At 40.5% G+C, this 22121-nt stretch overlaps 1 protein-coding gene across 1 annotated transcript in view; it reads left to right on the plus strand.

Annotated features, from left to right (window-relative positions):
- The first annotated feature begins 419 nt into the window (after positions 1-419).
- The window catches only part of LOC140202889 (dual specificity mitogen-activated protein kinase kinase 3-like), a 154927-nt gene continuing 133225 nt past the window's right edge, over positions 420-22121 (plus strand). Inside the window, exon 1 of the mRNA XM_072268429.1 lies at positions 420-724. Coding sequence (XP_072124530.1) covers positions 709-724 — 16 coding nt within the window. The 5' untranslated portion in view covers positions 420-708. The remainder of the gene's footprint in view (positions 725-22121) is intronic.

The following is a 22121-nucleotide window of genomic DNA, read 5'->3' on the forward strand; positions in this document are numbered from 1 at the left end:
TATCAACCCCCTCAGCGCGTCCCCTTCTCTACTCTGATTCGCTCATTGAGCAGAGTCATCTCTCTGATTGGATAAAGTACCTGTCAGTCATATCTGAGACGACTGAATGGCACTGCTTTTCCTGAAAAGATGCGGACAACAATTTAAACTGAGTTCTATGTGTTTGCCTCTAAGTACCCTCGATCTAGCTTGAAGTTTTATGTTTTAAATAGCTGAATTTTAACCTTAGACCCTGCAAAGCTCGAAAAGGCGACAGTTGCACTACAACTCCCGGATCCCGCGATCGGATTGGTGGCCTGGCTGACGCCACTGTGGAAAACACTGGCTTTCTATTGGTCAAACGCTTCAGTCTCCGCGGTGGGGGGCGGGACCAATGGGTTTCTGCGCTGCTATTGGCGTGAAGGGAAGAGGGGTGGAGCTGATTGGTGGAGCTGCGCGGCGGGCCAGGGTGAGGGGAATGCTGAGCCTGTTTCCAGCGGGAAGCCTGCGGCGCTGATGTGTTCGCATTGCCGTCGCTGAGTTCCCAGAGGGGTGTCCCTGGCTCCGGATTTGCCCACTCGCCTGACCGGGACCAGGCCAGAGAGACCAGCACATCTCCATCGTGGGACAGCGGCTCTGTCCACTGCCCTCCTTCCTCCCTGTCCCCGCCTGCCGCACTCATGAACCCTTGCCTTGTCAGGAGCGGCTGAATCTCCTGTGGCGCCCACTATGTCTCTTTCCAGAGGTAAGTTTGAGGCTGTCAGGCTGCACTCTGACTTTCCCTGTTACCTGTTGCCTGCACATCATTGTGTGGCAAGTCATACAGTATTTCTGATTGTATCATTCTTTAATGTGCACCAGTTATCCTTGTGTTCCTAACCTTACTTATCTGTGTAGTTTAAATCAGTGTGTATAGGTAGCACATGTACGTGTACGTTGTAGGATGGCATTGATTTTATTTTAATTTTCAAGCTCTAGTTCATATGTAATTGCCTGATGTTTTTTCTTTGGCCCTAGTGGGTTTAATTGCTTACTGTTGGATAATATCTTTGGGTACTGATTAATGTATAAATTTAAATAAGCATGAAATGGCTGCTTTCGAGTAACTATATTAACATTTGCATGTAGAATTGCGCTTTATTAAGTAATAGTATAATACAGCTCGAATTAAAGAGCAAATCCACGAATGTAAGTGCTTGTTTTAGCAAACAAAATATCACTAATCATCATCTGTGGTCACTTGATGTTATGCTTTGTGTATTATAAATGGAAGGATAAGAGGAAATGTCCGTCTTTCGGATCATCGGGAGGCCCTGTATGTCGTGTTACTGCATGTTTTTATTATATGGCTGTACTGTCACCATGGCCATGAGTCATCAGTGAGTTTTCCTGAATGGGCTAGGCGACTCATACGCATGGTTAATGGTAGAAGAAGGTGCCCAAAAGTTTGAACCTTTTATAGAATGTATAGTAGGTTGGAATATTTCTTGTTCACTAGTGGAATATTTAGATTGTTGTCAGGAGGTGTTCTAACAGAATCAGATTTATCATCACCGACTTGTATGATGTGAAATTTATTTTGTAGTAACAGATACTGGGAAAAGTCTTAAGGTAAAAAAAAAGTAAGACTTTTTTTAAAGCCTTATTTGTGGAAAAAAAACACCATGGAAATATTCGGAATTTGAATAAAAGCAGAAATGCAGGAAACAGGTCAGGCAATGGGGAGGGGGGCGCTAGAGAAACAAGAGAAATTCATCATGAGCAGATAACACAAATGTGCAGGAGAACACTTTGCGTGTAATAATCATAATTCCATTAGTTTCAAGATAATTATGGAGAAGGATAGGATTGATCCACAGGTTGAGATTCTAAATTGGAGAAATGCCAATTTTGATAGCATCAGGAAGGATCCAGCAGATGTGTATTGGGATAGATTGTTTTCTGGCAAATGAATGCTTGGTAAATCGGGGGCCTTCGGAAGTGAAATTTTGGGAGTACGATGTTTGTATTATACCTGAAGAAAGGCCTTGGCAGAAAACATCGACTTGATTGCCATAGATGCTGCCTAATCTGCTGAGTTAGTCCGGCATTCTGTGTGTGCAAGCTTGTATGTTCCTATTAGGATAAAAGGTAAGGCTAGCAAGTTTATGGAACCTTGGTTTTCAAGCAATATTGAGGCCCAAGTTAAGGAGAAGATGAAAGCAGGTATTGGCAGCAAAGAACAAATGAGGTACTTGAGTATAAGGAATGCAAGAAGGAAATGGAGGGGGGAGGGAGGAAGGCTAAAAGAAGGCATGAGGTTGCTCAAGATGAAGGAGAATCCCAAGGGCTTCAACAGCTATATTAAGAGCGAAGGACAAAATTGGTCCACTTGAAGATCAGTGTGGTCACCTATGCCTGGAACCAAAAGTGGGGGAGATTTTAAATCTGTATTTTTCTTTTTGCATCTGTATGTACTCGGGGGATGGAGTCAGAATTTATAGAACTTTGGCAAAACAGTGGTGAGGTCATGGACTGTATCTGGATTACAGACGAGGAGGTACTTGCTGTATTGAGATGTATTAGGGTGGATAAGTTCCCAGGGCCTAACAGGTTCCCTCAGATCTTGTGCAAGGCGTCATTCCCTGATGGTGTACCTGGCTGGGCACTGAAAACCTGTGGTAGCTAACTGGCGGGAGTGCTCAAGGACATCTACAGTCTTTCACTGCTGCAGTTGGAGGATGGATGCTGCTTTCCTGTGACAGCGCTCCTTGTAGATGTGCTCAGTGGTGGAGAGGGTTTTACCTGTGATGGACTGGGCTGTATCCACTACTTTTGTAGGATTTTTTGTTCCAGGGCGTTCGTGTTTCCATACCAGGCTGTGATGCAGCCACTCCACTATACATCTACAGAGATTTGTCAAAGTTTTAGATGACTTACTGAAACTTCACAAACTTGTAAGAGAATAGAGGTGCTGGTGCGTTTTCTTCATAATGGCACTTCCGTGCTGGACCCAGGGCAGACCTTCTGAAATGATAACACTGAGGAAGTTAAAGTTGCCGATACTCACCACCTCTGATCCCCTGATGTGTACTGGCTTGTGGACCTATGGTTTCCTCCTCCTGAAGTTAATGATTTCCTTGGTCTTGCTGATATTGAGTGAGAGGTTGTTGTTGTTGTTGATGTGTCGTGGAGAGTACACTGACTGGTTGCTATGGAAACACCATTGCCCTTGACAGAAAATACTACAAAAAGTAGTGGATACGGCCCATTCCATCACGGGTGAAACCCTTCTCACCATTGAGCACATCTGCACGAAGTGCTGTCACACAAAAGCAGCATTAATTGTCAGGGATGCTCACCATCCAGGTCATAATCTGGAATTAGGTACAAGAGCCTCAGGACTCGTCACTAAGTTCAAGAACAGTTGTTAACCCTTAACCATCAAGCTCTTGAACAAAGGGGTAACTTCACTTGCCCCATTATTGAACTGTTCCCACAACTGGACTCACTTTCAAGGACTCTTGATATTTATTGTTTATTTATTTATTATTTTTCACTTTTGTATTTGCATAATTTGTTATCTTTTGCACATCGGTTATTTTTCCATTTTGTTGGGTGCAGTCTTTCATTGATTCTATTATAGTCTTGGTTTTACTGAGTATGCCCACAAGAAAACAAATTTCAGGATTGTATATGTGACATATATGTACTTTGATAATAAATTTACTTTAAACTTTGAGTAGAGCAGGGGACTAAGCATACAGTCTTGTGGTGCACCTGTGCTGATGGAGATTGTGGAACACTAAAGATCTACCCTGAGCCCTCCATATTGATGCAGTTGTAAAGAAGGCACAGCAGTGGCTGTATTCCATTGGGAGTTTGAGAAAACTTGGCATGTCATCAAATACTCAAGCAAATTTCTTCAGATGTGCTGTGGAGTGCATTCTAACTGTCTGCACAGGATTGGAGAAAGCTGGAGAAAGTTGTAAACCCAGCCAGCTCTCTCATGGACACTAGCCTCCCCAGCATCAAGAACACCTTCAAAAAGTGATGCCCCCCAAAAAAAGTGATGCCCCAAAAAGGCAACATCCATCATTAAGGACCCCCATCACCTAGGACATGCCCTCTTCTCATTTCTACCATCCAGGAGGTGGTGCAGGACCCTGAAGACACAACACGCAAAATTTCAGTAACAGCTTCTTCCCCTCAATCATCAGATTTATACATCACTATTAAAAAAAAATGCTCTCTTTTTGCACCACATATTTCATTTAAATTGCTTATTGTAATTTGTAGTTTTATTATGTAGTGCAATCTACTGCTGTAAAACAATGAATTTCAAAACAAATTGTATGCCAGTGATATCAAACCTGATTCTTGTGCACCCTCCTCATTATCACTGCTGATACGGTTTGCCAATTAATATGCCAATAGGTCCTCCACAATTATGATATTGACCTCTTTATTTACATGTTTTAATTGTCTAATTTATGCACTCTATTACTTTTATAGCTTGGGAACCTATATACAACTCTTGGCAATGCTTTGCCGTTATCATCCCTCTGTTCTCTTCACCCATACCCTCTGCAGCTTAAAATAAATGCTTGCTTTCTCATTTTCCTGGTTATAATGGAGGAACTTTGAGTTGAAATATTGACTGTTCCTTTCCCTCCATAATGATATTCCTGAATCTGATGAGAGCTCACAGCAGTTTCTGCTTTTGGTTCCAGCAATATTTTCTGTCTCTTGCATTTTTAGCTCCGTCCAGATTGATTCTACTTGATTTTCTGAGCCACACTTCTTCCTCTTTCTGCTTTTGTCCTGCACTTCAAAATCAGGGCTACAACACTTTTCCTTTTTGCTTGTTTCTTCTAAATATAGATGAATGGTGCATACATTCAGATAAATAACTGCCTCAAGGAGGAAAGAATTTTGAGTGCAAAGGAAACATATAATTGTATTAAAATGAATTCCATTCTCTTAACACACATCAAAGTTGCTGGTGAACGCAGCAGGCCAGGCAGCATCTGCAGGAAGAGGTGCAGTCGACGTTTCAGGCCGAGACCCTTCGTCAGGACTAACTGAAGGAAGAGTGAGATCTTTCAAATCCCTTACTCGCTCTTCCTTCAGTTAGTCCTGACGAGGGGTCTCGGCCTGAAACGTCGACTGCACCTCTTCCTACAGATGCTGCCTGGCCTGCTGCGTTCACCAGCAACTTTGATGTGTGTTGCTTGAATTTCCAGCATCTGCAGAATTCCTGTTGTTTCCATTCTCTTAATTTGATTTTATACTTATTATTTTTCTCCTGTATGTGATAATACTTCATAATTGCCCTTTATTCTGATACCTTCTTGTTAATGCTGACATCCTGGTGTGGATTACCAAACTAAACCTTTGTACATAATTGTAAATTTTCCATCCAGAATTTAGACACCAGTTGTCAGTGGCGTTGCTCAGGAGGTGGAATTTTTTTTTGTGTCAATCTGTTGCTGCTTGTTACTGGAATAAATTTGAGAGAAACATTTAGAGAAATGACTTGGTACTGAATTAGGAATCCTGTGGATGGTGATCAGTAATCTCTTGCACCCTTCTATACTTCTCATGTTAACTACAGCCCTGCAACATGCCTACACTGATCTGCTTCCTCCTTTGTCACATTGCTGGACTCAAATGCTGCTGGGACTCACTTTATTGTCTTTCTTGCTATTGACTCCCGGTCAGTTGCCACTGTTCTCGGAGCTCCAGCTTATCATGACTTCAAATGCCTCTTTGCCCCACTTCCACTTGACGTCACTTGAAAATGAAGGTGTTGATATTCTTAGGATATGCTATGTCCCAATTGCCCACCCCCATTTTGTCCACTGAGGCTTAAATTTGCTTCTGGTTTTTGGATGTCAGCTTCAGTGACAGGGTTTCAGTCCTGAACTCCAGTTGTGACTGTTGAGGCACGTTCTCTCTGTGGGCACGTGGATTTCCAGTTTTGTTGTGGTGCAGTGCAGGTTGGTAGGTTAGCTGGCTATTGTGATTTGCTCCTGATGTTAGATGAGTTGTGGAACCTGTGGGGAATAAATGGGGAAGTAGGGAGAATAAAATAGGATTCGCATGGCCAACATGGGCTCAGTGGGCTGAAGAGAGATTGTTTCCTTGCTCTGGGATGTATGTTTATTACGAGTTTCTTTTGAAAGGTAGAGTTTAAATTTCAGAATGACCGTGCTAGAATTTGAGCTTTTTTTTGGATTGTACTTGAGGCACTTGAGTTACCATTCTGTTAATTACCATGCTATTGTTTCCTGCTTTGGTTACCATCGGAAAGCCTTTACTGGAGAGTCTGAAAAGTCCATCCTCCTTTTTCTAGAATGTTCTTTCATATTTTCTTCCATTTCCACCTCCTCTTTGTTCTCCACATTTTGCTTACGTTGGTTGGCGTCCGGATCACATGTCCAACCTTGCATCCTCAGAGCTCCAGCTTATTGTTACTTCAAACGTCCCTTTCCTCCACCACGTGTCCTGACACCTGATGTTCCACATACTTCCACCACTTCTCTCTTCTCTCGCCCCGCTCACTACTCCACCAAATATTTCTGAAAGATCCCTCCCTGAACTCCAGATACAACTACCTCACCTGTTTGATGCTGTCTCAATTCCCCTTTGTACTCTTGTCCTCTTGTCCTGCAGTAGTTGAGATGGGAGAAGGGAATAAGGAAATGTATTGGTCCAACACCTTTCTAGCCTGCATAATTTGTATATCCGTGCACAACTGAATTTTGTTGCCAGGCATCGAGCACAATCGGGTGCAAGTTCTTTGCACAGTGTTGTTGCAACATGCCTTTTTGGACACTGAAGAATTTTACACCCAAGTTATTGTTGTATTCAAAGATGAGAGGATCAAGTTCTATTTCAGGCACCTGAGAGCATAATCCACACTGAGATGCTCTTGCAGATTGGCCCAACTTTGTAGGAGACCAGAGTGACAGTCTGAATTGTGTTGCATGAGCTCAGAGGCCCAAAACTTCTCCAGTGTTGCTCTGATATTTGACTGTTTGTGGAGTTCACCCACAGAGCATCAGTTTCCTGTAATTTGTCAGCAGTTATTCTTGGGAATTCTGACTGCCAGACCAAAGTCAGGCAAGTTCAGCAACTCTCTTGAGCTGCTATAGGTCCATGGAGGACTGATGGTTTACAGGTTTTGAATTTACTGAGTTAATTTAAGCATGTTTAATTAGGTTTGGAAACTTAAATACATTAACACTTAAAATGATTAATGATTTGTAAGTGTTTCATAGCATTTCTAATATTAAATATTATCATATTTGCAAATAATGGAAAATATTTAGAGATTCACTGACTTTCAGCTCTAAACAGTTTTGCCTGTCAGTAAGTTAGTGCATGTGGTTGGCCATGTATCAAAGATCCAATGCATCGCCTTTTTATTTTTGATAAATAAGTGCTGAGCTCCTCAGAGTCTTACCAAGCAGCAAACTATTTTGTGGATGGATTCCTACACCAGCTGTTTGAAGGTAGAGGAATGCTCATTGATGTATGTTCATCCCTAAATTTGCATCACTTGCAGAAGTAAACAGATGTTGTAATTATCTCATTTGGTATGCGAGTTTGCCAGTGTGTCAAATTGTCTGCCAACTTTTCTGTCAAAATGATGAAATTAGTTGTAATGGGCCATTGGTTAAATGGGGCAGCCACACTTACTTGAGACAATCTTAAAGAGCAAAAGTGAATTGAGAAAATAGCTGGGATTCCCTATATTTGGGACACTATGCTGCTAAATTGAGGCAGGATTCTGTTACTGAACAGTTTCTAACTAGCGCCAGGTGTGTGCATTTGTCAGGCCGTTAGGCACTATACAATCCTTGGAGTGAACAGTTTTTAAATAGCGTGAGGTGTGTGTGTGTGATTTTGTCACTGATAGTTGGCAAGAAATAAGCAGTGAGGCAATTCGGAACTGTTTTGCTCACTGCAGTTTCAAGCATTTAGGTTTGGAGATGCTAGAAACGGTTGGGAGTGAAAATGAAATGATTTCACTACTTCAATAAGTTAGGAACTATGAAGAATTGAAAGTATCAATAACGTTCTTGAATGTTACAATGAAAATAAAGATTTGGAGGACGCAATCCTCGATAGCATTGTATGAAGGCAGTCTGTTATCTAATCTACAGACGTAGGTATCTGCGCTGATTTTGTTCATCACAGTCAATCAAAGAACACTGGCAGTGAACACTGAATGAATTTCTCTGTCAATAACTATTAGGAACTAATACAGTTTTATATATTGTAGTAGTACTGATAATGTTCTAAGTTGTTCAGTGTTTTGGGTAAATACATAATTTGTTTCTCAGTTAAGTGGTAGTTTGTTTTTTTTATATACCTTTTAACTACTTCCTTGAAACTTCAGCTTACTGAGGCAGCACTTAGTTGAGCCAAAATGTCCTGGTCCCGATATGACCCAATTAACTGGAATCTGTTGTAGTTCTGTTGCAGATAACATCATATAAATCCAAATGCTGTCTTATTATGAACTGCAGTCTGGTGGCGTTGAAGCCATTAAAGCTGTTTGCATTACTGCTGTGACAAAGGTTAGATAATTCAATGCAAAACAGGAAGAGAGGCAATGCGATCTAAGCAGCTGAATACTAGAGACTAAACCATTGAAGACTTTTTTTTTATTGACACACCCCATTGACTACTTGTGAAACTGCCATCTGCTCAGCCTTCCTGTAATTTTGATTGTGGCTATAATAGGAACATAAAGTTACTTAACTAATTTAGAGACAAAAATTCAAACTTTCATCCTGATATTTTTAGTCTTGGTTTTCTCACTCTTGATAACACAGGTCGCAATTTCTGTTGGTTACATATGTTGTACAGCTCTTAATTTGAGACTTGCATCTTGCACCTCCTGTGTTAGCTTAGAATTAAATAGGAATTATTTACCAAATCATGGTCATGGATAGCTAGAATAATAATCAGGACACTAGAACTCAGACTAGTCACCTCTAATGATGGTTGAAAGAACAAAGTCTGCTTATAAATACTGCAAACACCATTAACCCAAAGCCCTTTCATTTTCTCTGTAGATAATGGCATTATTTCCTCTACTACTACCAGGGCTTTGTCTGGAGGAGATGTCCAGGCAATATCAAACATTTGGGAAGCAAGCAGCAAATTACAGAGTGAGGAAGAGCTGAACATAGGTCTGAATGTCTGTGGGACTTCAAATCAATAGAAATCTAGGTGGTATTAGAAGTGCTTAACAGCTCTTCACAAGGAGGTGTAACATTCTGGTTCTGTGACTTTTATTGATGCATTGATGCTGCCTGATTACCTGCATATTCTACAACAGTTTTTATCTCAATTTTCCTGATTTATTTTTGTACTTTTGGAGTTATTGTAATTGGTCTCTTGAGCCTATAGTTGAAATACATTGTTATGCCTTTCCAGTGTTAAGAATTGTTTATGGATGTAAAAAGCAGTAGACAATTGGAACTTAATGGTACTTGATCAGTCAATTGTTAATTTTAAGTCTAAGATTGACATTTACTAACCAATGTGATACTGAAAATATTATTTTGTCAGGTCATCTTTCAGCCATGATTTATTTTGTGACGGAATAGCACTTGAGGTTCTGTCTCTTTGTTATTCCTGTGTTTGCTGAGTGGTTAACTCTTTAGCTTTCACTTCAGATTAATTAGAGATGTTACTTAAATGCAGAATTTTAGGAAAGGTGGCAAGATGTAATTAAAGCAACACACATCAAAGTTGCTGGTGAACACAGCAGGCCAGGCAGCATCTCTAGGAAGAGGTACAGTCGACGTTTCAGGCCGAGACCTTTCGTCAGGACTAACTGAAAGAAGAGCTAGTAAGAGATTTGAAAGTGGGAGGGGGAAGGGGAGATCCGAAATGATAGGAGAAGACAGGAGGGGGAGGGATGGAGCCAAGAGCTGGACAGGTGATTGTCAAAAGGGATATGAGAGGATCATGGGACAGGAGGCTCAGGGAGAAAGACAATTAAACTCTACTTGTCTGATAATGTGGTTGTGGGGCCTCTTGGTACATTAGTCGGCAACTTAAAGCAGTTTATTTTTGGATAAACTACAATGGAATTTGTAGATGAGATGAGTTATTAAAATATTTTAATTCAGATTTCAGTTCTGACTTTTTGATCCATGGCTGCCACTTGTGCCAAGATGAGGCCACCCTCTGGATGGAGGGACAACACCTTATATTCTGTCTGGGTAGTTTCCAACCTGATGGCATGAATATAGTTACAGCTAATGACGTTCTCTGTTGCAGTATTTGCAAGAAGTGAATTTTAAATTTTCTGTTCCAGTTTTGTATTTTGACACTTCTTCTTTTCTGGTTTCAAAGACTGGAAAGATTATAGATGTACCATAGTTTATTTTTCAATATTCATCACAACTTATTTCTTTTGTACACTATGAAATGCAGGACCCAACATGTATTTTTACAGCTTTCTGACGCTACTTTGCGTTTGTCAAAGATTTTTGCATATAATTATCCAAGTTTCAATTCTTGCGTTCATGTAGAACTATACAACTTGTATCTCTTTCTATTTATCCACCCATATGCATCGTTTTGAGGTAGGAGGTGGGCAGGTAGTTGAGCAGGTGTGCAACAGAAGAAATCTACTGCACGTCCATCCAATCTACCAGCCTGTCTATGACCGTGGGGTCTATTACAATACCCATGTGTTCGTTGTTTGCTTTGGTTTCAAGCTTTACAGCTTTTGAAATTGTCACTGATGCATCCAAAGAAAAAGTTGTTAATATATATTGAAGCAAAGAACAGATCTAGCATCAATAACTGGGCATATCACTGTTCAATTTCTAATCTAAGAATTTTTTTTAATAGTGCTGCTATTCCATCTTTATTTGTTGACAAATCTATTTACAACACTTTGTAAAATCTCTTTTGGAAGTAGTTGTTTTTTTCTGACCCACTTATCCAGCATCAGTTGGATTGCTCTTATTGTGTTAGCAGGGAGTAATTTTGTAAATCTGCATCTCCCTTGCATCCCACACTTTTTGGGTTATTGCCCTCTTGGTTCCTAGACCATATCCCCAGCCTTTCAAGCCATTACATAAAAACTATAAAGAAATTTGATTTATGATGCACAGTGAAAGAAAATGGGAACTACAAATTCAATGCAGTGACATAATTGCAAATATTATTCAAATCTATTCAAAGCTGCAAATAAAATTTCTCTTATTACAGTGAACATACTTTTCATCAACAGTTTTAGTAGTGCAACTATGCACTACTTCATTGCTTTTTCACCTTTCAATGAGATGGATGGGTTTGGTGCAATGATACCAGCTTCTCAACATGAAGCTGAATGTCACTCGGATCCCCACATTAATTTGCAGTCAATTTCATTGCTTTGAAAGAATTTGGGCAACTGCACTAGAACCGTGTTCCATTAAATATGATATTGGAAAGGCTGATGCTGACGATGCTGAGGATGTTCTATGAGTCTGTAGTGGCCAGTGCTATCGTGTTTGCTGTTGTGTGCTGGGGCAGCAGGCTGAGGGTAGCAGACACCAACAGAATCAACAAACTCATTCGTAAGGCCACTGATGTTGTGGGGATGGAACTGGACTCTCTGACGGTGGTGTCTGAAAAGAGGATGCTGTCTAAGTTGCATGCCATCTTGGACAATGTCTCCCATCCACTACATAATGTACTGGTTGGGCACAGGAGTACATTCAGCCAGAGACTCATTCCACTGAGATGCAACACAGAGCGTCATAGGAAGTCATTCCTGCCTGTGGCCATCAAACTTTACAACTCCTCCCTTGGAGGGTCAGACACCCTGAGCCAATAGGCTGGTCCTGGACTTATTTCTTGGCATAATTTAGATATTACTATTCAACTATTTATGGTTTTATTACTATTTATTATTTATGGTGGGACTGTAATGAAAACCAATTTCCCCTGGGATCAATAAAGTATGACTATGACAATAAAGAACATCTTGATTTCTTTTCACAAACAAAATTCTTAGTATGACTTTTTTTTGAACCTCGGCTTCAGTTTAGTCATTTTGTAGCAAGATCAATTCGTCCTCCATCCTTCCTCATTACAAGTGTTCAAGAATGGATTTATGACCTAATCTGGAATTTGGATTGAGAGAAGATTGAAATCTCTGACATTATCCAGCTCACCCAGGCTCACCCACAGTTTACTTGAAGATCATCATCTGGTATTCTTTCTCCAACTCAGTGAGGCTTAGAAATTGGAAAAGCGATGGCCAATATTGCACTTAAATAGTGTTAACTTGGACGGAAATGTGGAGATGACTGACTTGATTTTGTTGAGGTTTACATAATTTCCTTGCAATTGAAGATTGATTTCATTAAACTTTGTAAATTCTGACAAATAAACAATGACATTATTAATATGCTTGAGTTTACTGAATAACGCATTCAACTCTCAGTGAATTTTATCACAGTTTCAAAAACTGCATAGAAGTGTCTCAGGCAGTTTCCTTTTGAGAGCCCCTAGAAATTTATAAGTACCATCTATAAGTTTGCTGACGATACAACCATTGTTGGTAGAATCTCAGGTGGTGATGAGAGGGCGTACAGGACTGAGATATGCCAACTAGTAGAGTGGTGCCACAGCAACAACCAGGCACTCAACGTCAGTAAGACGAAAGAGCTGATTGTGGACTTCAGGAAGGGTAAGACGAAGGAGCACATGCCAATCCTCATAGAGCGATCAGAAGTGGAGAGAGTGAGCAGCTTCAAGATCCTTGGTGTCAAGATCTGTGAGGATCTAACCTGGTCCCAACATATCGGTGTAGTTCTAAAGAAGGCAAGACAGCGGCTATACTTTAATAGGAGTTTGAAGAGATTTGGCATGTCAACAAATACACTGAAACCCTTCTATAGTTGTAACCGTGGAGAGCATTCTGCATCACTGTCTGGTATGGAAGGGCTACTGCACAGGACCGAAAGAAGCTGCAGAAGGTTGAAAATCTAGTCAACTCCATCTTGAGTACTAGCCTACGATATCTTTAGGGATCAGTGTCTCAGAAAGGCAATGTCCATTATTAAGGACCTCCAGCACCCAGGGCATGCCCTTTTCTCACTGTTACCATCAGGTAGGAGATACAGAATCCTGAAGGGGCATACTCAGTGATTCAGGAACAGCTTCTTCCCCTCTGCCATCTGATTCCTAAATGGACATTGAAGCTTTGGACACTACCTCAAGTTTTTAATATATAGTTTTTCTGCTTAGCTGGCTGGTGGTGTAGTGGCATCAGTGCCGGACTTCGGAGCGAAGGCTCCTGAGTTCGAATCCAGCCAGCTCCCTTGTACGCTTCCCACCCGTGCTGGGTTGAGCGTCAAACTAGCAACTCGGCCTCGTAAAAATAAGAAAACCTGCTAAAAAAAAAAATGCCGTCATGACGATGTCCCAATGACTCCACTCAGAGTTAAGGGCTTTCTTCTTATTATTATCTCTGTTTTTGCATATTTAAAAAAATCTATTCAGTATACGAGTGGGTTAACATATGAGGAACGTTTGTCCGCTCTTGGACTGTATTCCTTGGAGTTCAGAAGAATGAGGGGGGACCTCATAGAAACATTTCGAATGTTGAAAGGCCTGGACAGTGTGGATGTGGCAAAGTTGTTTCCCATGATGGGGGAGTCTAGTACGAGAGGGCATGACTTAAGGATTGAAGGGCGCCCATTCAGAACAGAGATGCGAAGAAATTTTTTTTGCAAGAGGGTAGTGAATCTATGGAATTTGTTGCCATGGGCGGCAGTGGAGGCCAAGTCATTGGGTGTATTTAAGGCAGAGATTGATAGGTATCTGAGTAGCCAGGGCATCAAAGGTTATGGTGAGAAGGCGGGGGAGTGGGACTGAATGTGAGAATGGATCAGCTCATGATAAAATGGCGGAGCAGACTCCATGGGCCAAATGGCCGACTTCTGCTCCTTTGTCTTATAGTCTTATATGTAATTGATTTACTTGTTTATTTATTATTTTATTTATTTATTTTTTCTCTCTGCTAGATTATGTATTACATTGAACTGCTGCTGCTAAGTTTACAAATTTCACATCACATGCTGGTGGTAATTAACCTGATTCTGATTACTGTGTGCAACAGCAAGTGCTCAACCATTCATTATTCCCAGTACAATAGTCAAGAACTGCCAACATTTGAATTGGTTTTAACTACTGAAATGATAATTTAATGACTTGTGTAGTAGTCACTTTGGATTTTTTTGCAACAAGATGTTGTCTATGAATTACATAGTGATTGGAAAATATGTTGGGTACAGTTTTTTTTAAGTGATGTTGATGATGCTCTGTCTGTTGCACAAGCAAGAATATTGGTGAGCAGAATGTCTTTCTCTTTGAAAAATCGCTCAACAGCCCAAAATATTGACTACCCCATTATGTTTCCAGACCTCTTACAAACAACAACAATTGAACTATGCTTTCACCTTTTATGAAGTGAACATAACCAAGAAGCAAACATACGATGCCTGTCAAAGTTGACTCATCCAACTGCAGAGCAAATTCTGTTGTCTTATGTGTGTTGCATAATGTTACATAATCCATATTTTCAGACATTTAATCTATTTGTCTTTGAACAAGGTTGTTGTTGAGCAGAAGTGTGTTAATTTTGGTTTGGTGAAGAACAGCATTGTGAGGGACCCCATGCACCCCTCATACAAACTCTTCTCCCTCCTGCCATCTGGCAAAAGGTACCGAAGCATTCAGGCTGTCACGACCAGACTGTGCAACAGTTTCTTCCCCCAAGTCATCAGACTCCTCAGTACCTATAGTCTAGACTGACATCTAGATCATTCATTATTGTATTGAAATTGTCCTCTACTGTGCCCATTGTCTTGTTTATTATTTATTTATTTATTATTGTATTGCCCTGCACTGTTTCGTACACTTTATGTAGTCCTGTGTAGGTCTGTAGTCTAGTGTAGTTTTTATGTTGTTTTACATAGTCTAGTGTAGTTTTTATGTTGTTTTACATAGTCTAGTGTAGCCTTGTGCTGTCTCACATAGTCTAGTGTAGTTTTGTGTTGTTTCATGTGGCACCATGGTCCTGGAGGAACGTTGTTTCATTTTTACTGTGTACTGCACCAGCAGTTTATGGCCGAAATGACAATAAAAGGTGACTTACGCAAAACTGTACTCAAAACCTCCGTACTGCTGCTAGTATAGTTCTTCTCCAATTGTATGGGGCTTTCCAGATTCAGCAATGAAATGTTGAATGATTCGCATAAACCATGTTTTGAAGTGTTTTGCATTTCTGAAAGCGTTCATGGAGTACCTGAAGATAAACCAAGCTCTTGCTTGCTTTTATCAGGGTGTGTTTTCTTCAAATGTTCAAGGAGCCTGGATGATTTCTTTGCCTCATTTAAAAAAAACACTTGTTTGCACAACTACACAATAGACACATTGGCTGCTGTTGGCTGTTTGGTGCTAGTGTAAATCCATGTTTCAGATATTCTACACTGTACTACTTACACTTTTTCATTTCATCTGCTTCTGCTATTTTTTTGTTATGGATTTACAGCCATGGTCAACTGCTTGTTGTTTTAGCCTGATCTCAAGTGCTGTAATCAATATAGGAAAAGTTATGAAGCCATAATAGCTCAGGCAAAATCTGATTTTTTTTTTTGCCTGAAGACACAAGGTGGGGGAGCGATTATGTTGGTTGGGCCGTGAGCTAGAGAAATGCAGTCAAGATCATTCAAAAGAGCAGATCCTGAACTTTACCCCATTGAATGCCATAACCTAATTCAGAGGAATTGCATCACTGTGTGAATAGAGTATGGGAATTGTACTAGCTAGCATTGTATTACAGTAGCAAACGGCAATAATGCCTGGCCCAGAAATACCACAATTACTTCAGTCCAGATTTCACATGATATGCAAATACGGAAGAGTCGCATTGTTTTCCAATAATGATAATGCACTTTGAGCAAAGTCTGAGTACGGTAGGTTAGCAAGGGATGAGGTGATTGATTGCATGATCATTGTAATCAATTATGAGGGCACTTGAGGGATCAAATGCTTATAATAAGTAATTCTTAAATTAAGCCTGTAATCCCTCGCTACCGAGGGCCATTTCCACTGCCTGTCCCCGTGGGGGGCAATATCACCCACTTTGGGAACCACAGTGATAAAGGGATAATAGGAAGTTAACTTGTGCTTCCATAATTTTACTTCTTTAGATTGTATCCAAGGTAGCATTTACTTAAACTATATAACTTTTCCTCATTTTTTTTTTTAATTGATTCTCTCTTTAGATCAGTCTGTGTCTCAGTTACTTACTCTTGACGTAGCCCAGTCCATCCCAGCTAAAGCCCTCCCCACCATTGAACTCAAAAATAAGGAACACTGTTGCAGTAAAGCAGCACCCATCATTAAGGATCCCCACCATCTAGGTCAGGATTTCCCAAACTGGGAACCATGGACCCCTTGGTTAATAGGCGCCCATGGCATAAAAACGGTTGGGAACCCCGATTTAGGCCATACACTCTTCTTGCTGCTGCCATTAGGAAAGAGGCATGTTCTCAATATTATTTGTGACTTATTTATCTATTATTATTTTGTTTTCCTTTTTGTATTTTCACAATTGGTTGTCTTTTGCACATTGTTTTTTGTCTGTCCTTGTGTTGTGTTTCATTGAATCTATTTTGTTTCTTCATAGTTACTGTGAATATCCACAAGAAAATGAATCTCGGTAGTATATGATGATGTACTTTAATATCTTTGAACTATTTTGCTGTCTGATCAAAACGTATCTATACTGGACATGAAGCATCTTCATTTAAAAACCACATTGTTCAGTTAGTTGCCAACCATTGATTTCAAATTACCCAGGCTTTACTGCCACTAGAATTATCCCTTCATGAAATATTTTTACAGGAGATGACTCACTATTAGAATCGTTGTCTATAGTTAATCTGATCACTATCTTCTAAATGTTCCCCTATGGGTATTTGTTCTATTTAGCTGACCTCATTCCCAGAGCAAAATCTAATGGTCTCATTTCTCACTGGGGTTGGAGAAGCTTCCTGTATTTCCTGGACTGCTTCAGAGCATTGAGAAAAATATGTACTGCATGTTAAACTACTTAAAACTCTACTTACAACCCCAGAGACTTCATTTCTCACCTTGATATTATATCATTTCAGATGACATAGTTGTAAATCGTTTTGTACGTTGAGCTTCTCAGCAACTCTGGGCTCCTACTGTTTCATTAAATATTTCTATTTAATTGGTCTATTTTCATTCAGCGCCCCTTCTTCCGCAGTGAATATCTCTCCCACTCTGCTTTGTCATAAGTCCTACTTAAATATTCTGTTATTTATGCTATGGCTTTGAAGGGCTTTTAAAAAAAATTATGTAAATTCTTGCTGTGTTTCCATTGCCCACCCTGCCTCTTCAGAAATCAAGAAGGGCAATTGGTTAGCATTATTAAAATATATTTTGAAATCCACTATTCAATAATACAGCTATTGTTTCTAATATGTCTTGTTAGGGTTTGCATTCCTGTTGCATTCCACCAATGTTAAGTTGAAATTTGGTCTATAATTTCCTGGGCATGTTTTGTCACCCATCTTAAGTATAGACATTGTGTTCATTATCTGCCAGCCTTCTGGCACTACATCTTTCCAAATGTGTTATTAAATATAGTAATGCCACTGCTATCACTTCCCAAGATTCTTTCAACGTACGCTGATGCAGTCCATCTCGAGCAGGCTTTAATCTCGTGAGCAGCAAGCAAGATGCTGAAAAGTAAGATCGGAAAATAAGAGAAATACGACAGGGGCACTTGGGATCCTGTTTCTCCATCTGTTTCCAATATCCCTTCTACTGGTTATCACCTCTTTATATTCCAGTTCAGCTGAAGGGTCACGACCCAGCAAGTTGGCTGTCTTTTTTTCCCCTCCAATGCTGAGCTCCTCTAGAGTCTTCTCTGTTCCTTCAGATTCCGGCATCTACAGTTTCTTGTCTCTGTTTAATCCTTTGAGTTTGCTTATTTATTTTAACAGTTAAATGTTCCCATCATTCATCAGTGTCATTTCTGGCTGTTCTGTCAACCTTAGCAAGTACTGAAGCAAAACGAACAAAGGAAATATTAAAACATTACCTGTAGTATTATCCTGTCTGTAGCAGTTCTATTCCTGTTTTCAAACTACTTTTTGTTACTAATGCACCTGCAAAATATTTCCTTTATATGTTTTCATTTATCTGCTAACCCCTTCTCATCCTCTTAAACACCCATCTCAACTCTGCATTTATTCATTGAATGCCACCTTGCTGAATTATTTTATTTGACCAGTTTTATAAAAATGTTTAGTGTAAACTATAAATTTAACAAAATAACAACTTGTTTTCTCGATCTTGATTAGCCTACAGGCAGGAGACAAAATGTAGATGTACTTACTGACCGCCTCAATCATTAATCAGAATCAAGGACTATTTCCTTCCTCTGGGTCCACACTGGGGAATCTCCTGACTCTTCCACAGGAGCTGCTTGATGGGGTGATTGGTGAGCACTCTGGGAGGTGGTGTGCTCCTCTCCTCAAGTATTACTGCAGTGTGCTTCTGATGTGGAGATTCAATGTTCTCAGTCTCGTAATTGCTCGATCTGTACTTTGATTTGTGGCCCAGAGATTCATAGGAGTATATAAAGATGTTGCTATTTTCCCATGTTAGAGCTCTGAATAAAGTGGCTGTTTCAGGATGTGGCTTACCAGATGACTGAGTGTAATTAGAGCCAAACTGTTGGCCTTGATGAGGGAATTGATTTGATTAACTTATCATTCCAGTGAATTTAGAGACTTTGTGGATTTTTTTCCAGTGCCTTTTGTAAATAGTTTATGCCTCAGAAGTATACAGGAGGGTAGGGATCACTACTGTACATTAGACCACAAATTTTATGTAACATTTAAGGTCTTTAATTTTCTTTTTTCTTTCAGTCTATAAAGATCATGCTGGGATTTTGCAGTCAGAATAGCAGAGCATGGAAGCTGGTCCTTTGGGTCAACTTGTCCACACTAACCCATGGTGTCCACCATGCCAGTCTAATTTCCTCTATACCCCTCCTATCTATTTACTTATCCAAGTATCTTTCGAATGGTGTTATTGTACCTGCCTCAATCATTTCACGTATACACTACCCTCTGCACAGGTGCACTACAAGGAGGTGTGCTTTGTCCCCTGCTCTACTCGCTTCACACTTAAGACTGTGTGACTAAGCACAGCTCCAATGCCTTATTTAAATTTGCTGATGACACCACTGTCATAGGCAGAATCAAAGGTGGTGAAGAACCAGCATACAGGAGGGAGACTGAAGATCTGGCTGAATGGTGCCACAACAACCTCTTACTCAATGACCGCAAGTCCAAAGAGCTGATTGTGGACTTTGGTCCATGAGCCAGTCATTGGGGATTAGAGGTGGTGAGGGCCGGCAACTTTAAATTCTCCAGTGTTATAATTTCAGAGGATCAGTCCTGGGCCCCAGCACGTAAGTGCAATTATGAAGAAAGCACAGTAGCACTTCTACTTAGGAGTTTGCAAAGATTTGGCATGTCATCTAGAACTTTGACAAACTTCTATAGATGTGTGGTGGAGTGTACATTGACTGGCTGCATCACGGCCTGGTATGGAAACACCAATGCCCTTGAATGGAAAATCCTACAAAATTTAGTGGATGCGGTCCAGTCTGTTGTGGGTAAAGCCCTCCCCACCCCTGAGCACACCTACATAAAGCGTTGCCGCAAGAAAGCAGTATCCATCATCGGGGACCATCACCACTATCCGGGGAATGCTCTCTTCTCATTACTGCCATCAGGAAGAAGGTACAGGAACCTCAGCATTCACACGCCCAGATTCAGGAACAGTTAGGTTATGAAGACACGTAGTCCCCTTTTATTGTCATTTAGTAATGCATGCATTAAGAAATGATACATTATTTCCTCTGGTGTGATATCACAAAACACAGGACAGACCAAGACTGAAAAAACTGACAAAACCGCATAATTATAACATATAGTTACAAACAGTGTAACAATACCATAACTTGATGAAGAAAGTTCGTGAGCACAGTAAAGTTTAACGTTTCTCAACTGTCCCACATCTCACGCAGACGGGAGAAGGAAGAAAAACTCTCCCTGCCATGCCGACCACAATCCGACTCTGAGTCATCCGAAAACTTTGACCTCTGATCAGCTCTCCGACACCGAGTACTGAGCGCCATCTCTGTCCGAACGATTCGACCTCCTCCTCGGTTGCCAAAAGCAGGCAAGGCCGGGGATTTTGAGGCCTACCCTCTGAAAGAATCCCGACCACACAGTAATGACAGCAGTGAACGAGTGTTTGAGAAATTTCTCCAGATGGTCCTCTGTGCTTTCACGTCCATTCTCCATCAAATCAGAATTGTCCACGGCCCCTATTTAACAGATATGACATCATTTTTCACAGGAGGGCTGCGCACATGCAACCCTCAACCGTAGTCTTTTGAACCAAAGGGGATAACTTCACTTGCCCCATCACTGAACTGTTCCCACAGCCTATGGACTCTCTTTAAAGGATTCTTCATCTCATGTTCTCAATATTTATTGCTTTATTTATTTTTTTTCTTTTTTGTATTTGCACAGTTTGTTGTGTTTTGCACACTGGTTGTCTGCCCAGTTGGTGTGGTCTTTCATTGATTCTGTTATGGTCATTGGATTTATTGTATATGCGTGCAAGAAAATGACTCTCGGCGTTGTATATGGTGACATGTATGTATTTTGATGATAAATTTACTTTGAAGTTGCCCTCCAGGTCCTTTTTACCTTAAACATCCCTTTAGTTTCCAGTTCCCCTTTTCTTGGGTGGGTGGGGGGGGGAGATAAACACTATGTATGTTCATCCAATCTCTACCTTTCATGACTTTTTACATCTCAAGTATCTCAACATAAGGTGACTGACAGAATGTAAAAATGACAAAGTGTCTCTTGGCAAGAGGAACTCTGGGTTGTAACAGAACATATGCAAACACAGTAGGATTGTGGCTGTGTCAGTGTAGGTACGAGGTGTGGAGTGTGAGTATAAATGGCAGTGCATGGGGGGGTGATATTACAGCTTGTCTTCTTGGAAGTGTATCTTTTTGATAAAAAAATATTGTTAACATCAGTTTTTCCATGTAAATGATGACTTTGAAAGTACAACTTGTTTATCTCCATTTTAGTTCTGTTCTTGTTGCCAAAAACATATTTGCCTCTTCAGGTAACAACGAAAAGTAAGAAGTTTTTCAGCAGAAATAAAGTATAATAATGTCGAGATAAAATTTTGTAACAATCATTGATGAAACATAAATATTGGTCGAAATCCATTGTGCTTCTTTACAGGAATATCATTGTGAACTGGATCTCAATTTAAAAGTTCAGCTAAAGGATAGCACTTCCAATGACCATAAGGCCATGAGACTATAAAACATAGGAGCAGAATTAGGCCATTTGGCCCATTGAGTCTGTTCTGCCATTTAATCATGGCTGATTCTTTCTTCCCCTCCACAGCTTCACTCCCCAGCCTTCTGTACATGAACTTTACTGTGTCCAATCAAGAAGCTATCAAGCTCTGCCTTAAATACACCCAACTACTTGGCCTCCACAGCTGCCTGTGGAAACAAATTCCACAAATTCACCATCTTCTAGCTAAAGAAATTTCTCTACATCTCTGTCTTAAATGGGCGCCCCTCTATCCTGAGGCCGTGCCCTCTTGTCCTGGACTTCCTCTCCATGGGAAACCTCCTTTCCACATCTACTCTGTCTAGGCCTTTCAACATTCGAAAGGTTTTAATGAGATTCCCCACCACCCCATCCTTCTAAATTCCAGCGAGTGCAGACCCAGAGCTATCAAATGGTGGTCGTATGATAACCCTTTCATTCCCAGAATCATCCTTGTGAACCTCCTCTGAACCCTGTTCAATGCCAGCACATCTTTTCTTAGATGAGGAGCCTAAAACTGTTCACAATACTCGAGATGAGGCCTCATCAGTGCCTTATAAAACTTTAGCATCGCGTCCCTGCTCTTGAAATGAATGCTAACATGGCATTTGCCTTCCTCAGCATCGACTCTACCTGGGAGTTAAC

This window comes from Mobula birostris, chromosome 9, assembly GCF_030028105.1.
Source record: "Mobula birostris isolate sMobBir1 chromosome 9, sMobBir1.hap1, whole genome shotgun sequence".
Classification (NCBI taxonomy): domain Eukaryota; kingdom Metazoa; phylum Chordata; class Chondrichthyes; order Myliobatiformes; family Myliobatidae; genus Mobula; species Mobula birostris.